Source organism: Lolium rigidum, chromosome 5 (assembly GCF_022539505.1).
Source record: "Lolium rigidum isolate FL_2022 chromosome 5, APGP_CSIRO_Lrig_0.1, whole genome shotgun sequence".
NCBI lineage: Eukaryota > Viridiplantae > Streptophyta > Magnoliopsida > Poales > Poaceae > Lolium > Lolium rigidum.
Genome location: NC_061512.1, coordinates 9,604,168 through 9,613,758, shown reverse-complemented (window position 1 = coordinate 9,613,758; position 9,591 = coordinate 9,604,168). Strand labels below are relative to the sequence as shown.

General features: G+C 41.1%; 1 protein-coding gene across 1 annotated transcript; it reads right to left on the bottom strand.

Annotated features, from left to right (window-relative positions):
- Nucleotides 1-212: 212 nt before the first annotated feature.
- On the bottom strand, nt 213-8,556 carry LOC124652363 (E3 ubiquitin-protein ligase HOS1-like). Its single transcript, XM_047191385.1, has 10 exons — nt 8,457-8,556; nt 7,242-7,632; nt 6,990-7,124; nt 6,665-6,834; nt 5,760-6,167; nt 5,500-5,658; nt 4,097-4,603; nt 2,807-2,938; nt 1,748-2,487; nt 213-541 (listed from the first exon to the last, which is right to left on the bottom strand). Exons 1-10 carry the CDS (start codon nt 8,514-8,516, stop codon nt 376-378), a joined length of 2,868 nt encoding a protein of 955 aa, XP_047047341.1. The 5' UTR covers nt 8,517-8,556; the 3' UTR covers nt 213-375.
- Nucleotides 8,557-9,591: the final 1,035 nt, after the last annotated feature.

Here is a 9,591-nt window from a genome sequence, read left to right as displayed (position 1 = left end):
GCATCAACGTGTTTTAATGAGCAGTTGGTTCGATGTGCCTGGGAACCTGACACGGCAAACGGAAGTCGAACAGCACATCAACCACCACCGGCTGCGCCACAGATCGATGGAGGCATGAGACGGAAGCTGTGCAACGCTCGGCAGGTGGCTGTGGCTGTGCGGGCGGGGTGCCAAAACAGCCCCTCACACATCATCATGACCACAGCAGTGCAAAACATCCAAGATTGTTCTCTGGTTTTCACTCAAACACAGGGTGCCATGCGCCTCCGGCCAGAACAAATTCGTGTTACATTAAGGGGGCTAGAGCGACTGGAAAAAACGAAAGAGCTATCCCCTAAAAGTGTTTAAAATCCTAGGACCAGCCGAGAGGGTCTATCATCTTCTTGAAAATCTCGGCCGCCTTCGGGTATTAAGGGAAGCTCCACTCTCCATGTATCCACCGCTTCTTTTCTCGTCTTCATCTTCGCTAGACTCATCCCTTCTCCACCTTGACCCGCCTTTGCCGGCTGCTCCTTCACCAACTGAAGATTTCTTGCCCAAGCTTCAAATAAGAGAAACAACATGGTTAACATTTTATTCACCACACATCCATGCCTGCCTGGCAAAAGGAGCTTTCACGGTAAATACTGCCACCACTTGGAGTTCAGTTAACCACCAGTGAAGGCCAGGCCATACCAGTTGACAGCCAATATCCATTATTACCACCAGAACTGTATGTTGAGTTACGTTAGGTCAACATATGGGATGTTTTACATCAACCCAGCTAATTTCTGCCAGGGAATATTTGGTCACTGCGAACTTTGATTCAGCAAGTTAGGCAGCTTCAAGTTTCCTGACACAGTATGGTTTTTTCTAGCCTTCTAACCACTTATCATAGACCCGTTTGCTAGCCAACTTGCCAGATGTGTAGGCGTAGCGTAGCCACCAATTTGTCCTCACAAAAAACTGTGGTTTGATTCTTAACTTTACCCATGTAAACACATTTCAATGAGGCCAGCAATTTGTTATCTATCTAAAAATTTATGCGTATCTAGATTCTTTGCAATTGTCTTTCTGCGTATTTCAATGAGGCCAGCCCAGGGACAAAAATCAACACAACACCAGGAACACACCCATCGCAATCAACTCCAAGTTAAAAGTAAAACCGTCTAGATATTTACATTTAAAACCAAATGAACAGTAAAACTGACACTACCAGACAGATAAGGGATATACAATGGTGATGACTCAGCTGTAGATAAGGGGTAGTTATAGATGATTTTGCTGATGTGGAGGAAAGAAAATGATGAGAGAGAGAGAGAGGCTCTCTGTTAAGTTCTAGAGGTGTCTGTAATCTATACTCACATATAGCTATGGCTAAAAATAGACAACTTACAGACAGTTCATCGTATACCCTGTCTATATCATTATCAATAGATGACATGGAGTAGTATTACAGACACCCGCTGTCTAAACCGATGTACATGCCCTAATGGTGTCAACTTCAACATTAAACTTCGCAAGACAAAAGCCGTTTTCCCGCAGGAACCACCCACACATGGGCCATGATTATTTCCCTGGAACTGCCCGTTTTACCAAACAGTGTTACCCAATCAAGTGGCAGTCACTCTAAACCCTTGGTCTATGAAACTTTGCTTTTAAAGCGTATTAGACCTCAGAAGTTACCGTGTCCAATAATGGTAGCTAAACAAGCTCCATCAAGTAAAACAATAACCAAACATATTGCCACATACAGAATAAGGATTACCTGAAAATGTTTGGTGTTGCAGGAACTTTTGTTCTATCCATGTGACCCTCGCGAAATCCAGCACCCTCAGATACCTTTGTGTGGCCATTTTGACCAGCATTGGTGCCACTTAAGATAAAAGGCTTCTCAGCACGCAAACCAAAGTCAAACTCTCCTTTTCTGATAGAATCTTTTCCTTGAAAGAAAGTGGTTTTGCTACGCTCAGTCTTCGATAAACTTGGTCCTTGGCTTTTCATAGGCGTATCACCAGCACCCAAGTTGAAATACATAGGAAGTGAATCATGACCAGCAGGTTTGGTTCCTTTTTTAAAACCTGACTCTCCTTTCATAAACCCAAGTTCTTTGGTCCCTTTTAAATATGGATTCTCACCATTTTGGCCCACAGAGGGAAACATGATCCCTGCATTCAATCTCATATTGGATGTAGGCGTCCCAGGGGGGACTGGCCTACATTGAAGAATAGATGGAACCTTTCTTCCAAACTCTGAACGGATACTACTGGTAAGAGCACCAGAATCAGTCGATGCATGGATGTTCTTGGGTTGGAGAGGATTTGGCTTATTCTGAAGAGCAGGGGTGAAGGACGAGCTCAATCCAATGGCAGGCTTAGGTGATTTAACTGAAGGATTAACTGGCGAAGACATTTGCATAGTTCGGATGGCAAATTGACTTTGGTCTCCGCTGCTGATGGCCCTTGCAGCCTCCCTCTGGACCTCTGGAAGCATCTCAAGGCATTTAGCCTGCAAAAACATATATACAAAAAATACTGAGTGTTGCGTTTACACCTCAAAAGAATCATGCGGTACAGTAGATAATGTGTTGAAGAAAATAGGCTTCTTCCATTCGTCAAAAAAGACTACTCTCTTTATTAAACAATAATAGGACGTTTGTGACTTTTGATATGAATATGTTAGTGGACAAGTATGAGATTGCTATTTTGCCAAAATATATTTCATGAAAATCTATTGATACTGTTTTGATGTGATCAATCTAATTAGCTTTTTATATATTAGTCAAAGTTAAAGATGTGCGATCACACGCTTTCTAAGATGTACTTACCACTAAACCTTCTCTCCATTGAGCAATTGTACTGATTTTGGATGCAACCTCTTCACCAGCAGACTCCAGCACATTTTGCTCAAAGCTCTGAAGGCTACGATGAACATCATATGCTTCCAAGTACCGATAACGCTAAAAGAACAACCAGGAAAAACAGAAAGTCCTCAGATAATTAGCTTCTGATGTGTTTCCTAATGATGAGAAGTTGGAAATATATGCATATATCAGTAGCTCATGGTAGTAGTTTCAACTAATGCTTCGTTTTCTATTAGTCTAACTTCAATTAGACTACAGCAATTAAAAGCAAGGAAATGTTTCACAAATACCAGTGAGGCCACAGGCAACATACAAAAATGTAAAGAGAAAGGCCATTTACAGAAACCACAATATCAAAAACATAAAATTATTTTAAATTTTAACAAAATGAAGATTGCTTTTAAGCATCAAATGTTAAAATATTCATGAAGCATGATAACAAAAGCTCTACGAGGCAAGAAAAGACTCCTACAGACAAGAGACAGATTGGGTGTGAACTTCCAATTCATTTCTTCTAACATCACAATGCCACTGATTAAATATTATACTCAATAAATTATTTGAATATAGAGAGTATCTCTATATGTACAAACTAGTAAAGAATCATTTTGTCATCTTTGGCATATGTACATTAATAATATGAAAAGCCAATGTACATATGCTTAGTTTAAGGTTTCAGTACTTCTGCACCTAAAAACTAATTCTAGGAAAAGAAATAGATGGTTATGTGCACTTGCAAAAAATAAAAGCAATACAAAAATCCTTAAAAAATGCAATGCAATACACCAGTACAAGAAAGACAAGTGGTTGTAACAGCAGCACACTTCAAAAAACATAATTTGAATCTTGTGATTTTTCTCTGGGCACTCTGTGCGCTTTTTTTTTTGCAGGTGCACAAGTTATAACATGGTACACATTTATGCTTATTTTCAGAAATTTTCAATACACAAAAGTACCTAAAACTCAAACTACAGCACCCACCCTTGCATGTACAAATCCACTATCTAATAGCATACAGGAACTTCTGTATTCATGAAAAATATGCTGCAATTGCTAGGGTTTACTGCTTTGAATTCTAACTGTTATGTTTGTTCATTTGACATCTGAAAGATGTACATGGCTACTGAAATATGAAGTAGCATGTAAGTAAATGAGGAATGAATCAAACACCAATTTCATGACACTAGACAGCTACCGTATCATGTAAGCATGACTCTGAGGACCTTCGTTCACTCAAGCATACAGACCATTTACCTGCAGGTAGAAAACAACAAGCAGGCTACCACATGGCCCTGTGGGCCTCTCACAAGCAGAATCAAATAGGGACTTGTGAAGATGTTTCTCCTCCCCAGAATCCCAAGGCAGGTCAATTATTTTATCGACAATGTTTCGATCAATGCAGATCTCACAAAACTCAGCCATCATCACCTCAACATGATACATCCAAGAATTTATGTGAGCATCTTCAGCATGAGCTGTATCTGCTGGTCTTTGCTCTTTTACCCTAGAGCAGTAGCTCCTATGGAACATAAATGCTTCTGTTACATGGCCATATTCAATTCTTATACGGAGCGCAGTCACTGCCTCAGTAAGACATAATAGCCCATCTTTCTCAATGTTTGCAGTAGCGGAGAAACTATCACCCCCTGTGCACTTTAATACGACTAGTGCCACATCAGGTTTGTGACGTTCTAGAAGAACTTGTGCTATCTTTGGATGTGTTTCCTTGCTAGAAATCTTAGGAAGAAGAGAGCATGCCTCCTGCACACAGAGTAGATGGGCATCACAACTGATTAGTCAATTGAAGACAAGATCAGTAGCAAGTGAATAAGCAGGCAGCAGTATTTACAAGCAGAGCTCAAGTTCTAATGCCACTGGCACCTTAAATGGAGAAAGGGGGATTCCACGGGAATTCAGAAAACAAAAAAATGTTCTAAGCACTTAAATAGCATACATCATAAACTACACTTTAATGCAAGGGTAGGTGAAAGGCAAGCCAGCAACTAAAGGGACAGTTCCCGCAACACACCTCTCCATTTTACATGCTTATTCAGTACTGTAAGAATATGAATTCTGTACGAGTTGCTAAATTGATCGACAATCCTAGCAGGGGCATCTTTTATGGTCAAAGGTAGCCACTACCGACACAACAATACAAATCAAGAAGTTCAGATCATATATTTGGTACAATAAGCAAAGCTACATTCAGGGGATTAGACTCAAAAGTGAACGCAGAACTGTACAAGACTTGCATATATAACTGAGGGGAAAACAGCCGAAATACGATGGGATATACTAACAGGCTCCCTAGATGTACGCTAAAATGGCACCCTGACAGCTGAATTGCTGAAAACATTATTCCTCTCTTTTCAAAATATTGCCCTCCAAAGCAACTTCATAGAACGATAAAATAACATATGTAACAGCGGCACTTTAGTTACACTTCCGAGTAAACAATCTGATCTCATTAGACAGATATGACTAATAGTAGGTGTTGATCACTCAAATAGCTGATAAAACTCCAAACTCTCAAGCACCAATAGGAAAAGATAAATGACTTCGAAGCAAAGGCAAAATGAATAGATCATATATTAGGACAACATGTGCAGCAATACTAACAACATCATGTCCAGAAAATATGGGTGTGAATCAGTTACCTCCAAAGCCTGTGAAGAGTGATCATCCAAAAGACAAAACACTAGGCATTCAAGCAAAGTTCTACTAGAGATGCCAAATGTAGCAGCAAAATCATCCACAAGATACCTCCATTCTGAATCTGGTCTGGTCCAATGCCGATCAAATATATAGTATAAGAACTAAAGAATGTCAAGGAGAAAAATAAGAGTAGCATCTTTCAAATTTTTGCAAGTAACCTTGTAAATGTAAAAATTCACTATCTGATAACAGAAAAGGATACAGTTGCTTGTTTTGCAATCACCATGTCAGATCCGCCGTGCAGAAACAGTATGTCAACTGCCTCACGTAAGTTTTTAAATGGATAACTATTGACATTAGACTGATCAATTGTGGAACGGAACATAGATGATGATTGTTCTTTCTGCAAACAGGTGATTTCCCTCTCATCATCATTATCCATATAACTTTGTTGATTCCCAAGGTTTTGTAGCGCCTGCTCGATGAAAAGTATACCCTGGTTGGCTTCATCGTAACCTGATGTTTTACCAGAAACTTCAGGCCATTGTCGCTCCTCTGCACATGTTTTTCTTTCAATCACATCAGCACTCCAAGTTGCAAAACTAGCATGGCGAGAGGGAATTTTCTCAAGAAATTCATGCCTGATGCACCAAATCATGGCTTCCAAATGCTGTAGGAAAAGCTCCAAAATGAAAACTTCATGAAGAAATAATGATAGTGTAGGAAACATCTGATTACGTTTCTTTGAAAATCTTTCAGCGAAAAAAGTGATGGTCAACATATGTGAACGAGATAGAGAAACAAAAAGGAAGAGAGAAGATAAAGAAGGACGAATGTTGTTGTAGCTGTCCATATGACCATATTCCAGTCTTACATGATCTATGTACCCTGCAGTTTTAAATGGCGGGCTATAGCACTGCTAGAGCTCATTTGGAGGGCTAACAGTATCTGCCATAGCCCGCGATTTAAAACATTGGTGTATCCAAATCCATTTGCAAGGACGCCATAAATAGAAGTAAACTGTTCAATGAATCTACACCTCCCAGCACCAACTATCATGCTCACAATAACTTGTTATCTAGTTTGCCTTTTTAGGGTTTGTTATTTGGTTTGTACAGCGAGTCAGTGACATTTATCCCTAATAGCACTGGAGTTCCGGAACAATACCTGTTTTGCCTTCATTGTGTTCTCAATAAGCTGATGGAGGTCATTTACATGAGCTGCTTCCCTGAAAGATGCGATCATAGCTTCAACAACGCTTGAAATGCCTGCCAACTGAACTGCAAACTTTTGCAGCTGAGGTAACTTAGACTTCATCATCTCTAATCCAGATTTATCTAAGATGTGGTTAAGTTGTTATCACCATTCACCAATATAAGAATAATCCTCAAAAGGTGTGGCTGTGCTTGCGTGAAGAGATGCAATGCTCATAAAAAGACATAAAAGTTCTGTAACTGGAAGTAGAAGAGATCAATTAAATGTTGGTGGATACAGATGGTGCATATCTCTGATATAAGTGCATTAACAGCCCTCTTGCACCAGTCCTTGATGACCACCTCGTCCAAAAGAAAAGCCAGAAGTGGATCACTTGACACAGCACTCTCATCCAAACAAACATCGGTAATATCTGGTCTGAATGTCAAGGTAACAGAAGGAAAAAAGAAGGCACTACATAAACAATGACGATGAAACTGTGTTTAACAGATTAAAGCATAATAAGTATATAAGCTTGTAAAGAGGATACAGTGGCAAATCAGGGAGACGAGATTATTCTGAAGCGCAACATCAAACAAGGAATGCAGCCGCTGGACATCCATGTTAACAGGATCACCATGGCCTTCTCTCTCCTGAAACCTTTCATCGTGCTGCTTAGAGATAAGCCCAGCTTCCAAGCATTTGTGGTAGAGGCGGAGCCGCACCCTGTTCCCGTTATCAGGTATTGGACTTCTGCAAATAGGGCAGACATCGCACCTCTGGCTACACTCAGCGCATAATGAGGCGTGCCCACATGAGTTGAGCACGTGCTGGACGTAGCGTCCGCAGCTGCTCAAGTCCCTAGCTGCACGGCAATGCTCAATTCTAGCCTCCTTGCTTAGCTCAATGAGATCAATGGATGCCAGCTGCTCCAAAGCATTCTGCCAACATAAATTTCATTTTTCAGCAACCACGCACAACATTATACTACATACGAATTAGTTGTGTTTCGTAACCCTATACGTAGCTCATTCAAGAGACGAGCACATAAGAAAAGTAAAAGTTGATATTTCTACCAACTTAACTAGCTGCCAACATACAGATTACTAAATGAGCATTATAAGAGACAGAAATGAAATGTTGAATTCACATGCACAGCCAAACAATTAAAGCACCTGGCTGCTTGGCATGTGACTGGCTGTGGCTCAAACAAGCCATTCCATTTGTAGCAACCAGTTGCACAGAAACTGAGCTTAGCAGGCAGGTGGAGCATCCACGAAGTGCTAAAACGATCGTGTCCAGGTCTTAGGGCATATCCACACTAGTTTTAGTAAGATAACCATGTGATTGCTACGGAAGATGTGCGCTGTACTGTTAACAATATATTCATATGTTCACAGTTACCATTCAAAAAAAATAGGTTTACAGATTCACAAAAAAAAAAAAAAAAAAAAAGGTTTACAGTACATGCTAAATCTATCCACTTCAAGTGTTACCCCTTTGCAAATAACTGGTAACTACAATTTGACATCCACCTACAATGCTAAGCTACCACAGTAGGGCAGAATCTGAATACAACATTTTACCGCTGAGCAATTCGGCACCGTAGCATGTGAACCCCGAGCATGTACGACAAAGTCGTCTGCTTGGAGACGGTAAGTAAGTGAGTTTGGGGCAGGATTCAGAGACGAACAGGCAGTTTGAGGCTGGAAGCGGCCGTACAGAAATCCAGGAAGGAGGGGAGGGGGGGTGCCGGAGTACGGACCTGGACGGCGGCGCTGCCGTACTTGGGAGGGTGCCTCGGCGAGGAAGGGAGCGTCTCCATCCGTAGAGCTCCCCAGCACCGACCTGCGCGCGGGCGAGCTGCTACTACATCAACTGGAGCTCCCGGTGATTGCGGCTCCCGGGAGAGAGGGAGAGCGCCCCGGCGAGGGGGAGGGGGCGGCCGGGAAGGGGCGGCGAGAAACCCTACTGGTACTGGTACTGGTACTGGTACTGGGCCGCGCGTCTCAGTTGGGTTTGGGGGAGGCGCTCCGCGAAATCTCAAAGGGAACAAATTTAAATTAACACAACATCACATAGCACTGAAATTGAAATTTAAAGTAACCTAACACTTTTTTTCGTAGCACAGTACAGATGTGCATACCGTTTACAGCCCACATACACTCATTCATATGGATGTACGCATGCATACCCTACGTCTATGAGCACCTCGTCGATATGCCGCTCCATTGGTACATAGATTGTTGGTTAAAATATTATAGAAATATAATACAATATTTGGGTCGCTGATGTGTTGTAGAAGTGTCCGTGTTGATGGGTTGTTCAAGTAACCTAAAAGTGCTACTATAGCGGCTCGGCTCAGAACTTTCCCCGGTGCCCGTAGGTGGTGACCATGAAGTGAGGATAAAAAGTGGACATTAAGGATAAAATCACAGGATGATTATAGGGCAATACAAGGAAAATAGGGTATTACACCAATAGCACTACACTGAGCGAGGACCATGCGGGATTGAGAAAGGTGACGGACTCCAATGCAAGTTTTTTCCAAAGATACCATAGAGAAGATAGTAGTATTTTCGATGGTGGCGGATGGTGAAGTATTTTATTTTTGGAGTTTGCTACAAAAAATGGTAGTATTTTCTTTAGTTGACAAAGACGGTGGAATATGGAGTAAGTATGTATATTTTTCTGAATACATTGTAGAAGAAGACAGTAGTATTTTCCCATTTAAATACGTGACGCACGGTGGAGTAAATATATTTTTCTGGTGGTATCGTAGACAAACATGGTAATGTTTTCCCTGTATAAAAGAGGAAGTGAATACTGGATTGCTTATCTTTCTAAATCAATGTAGAAAATAGGAGTAGTATGTGTTCCTAGAAAAGTAAGTATTTCTT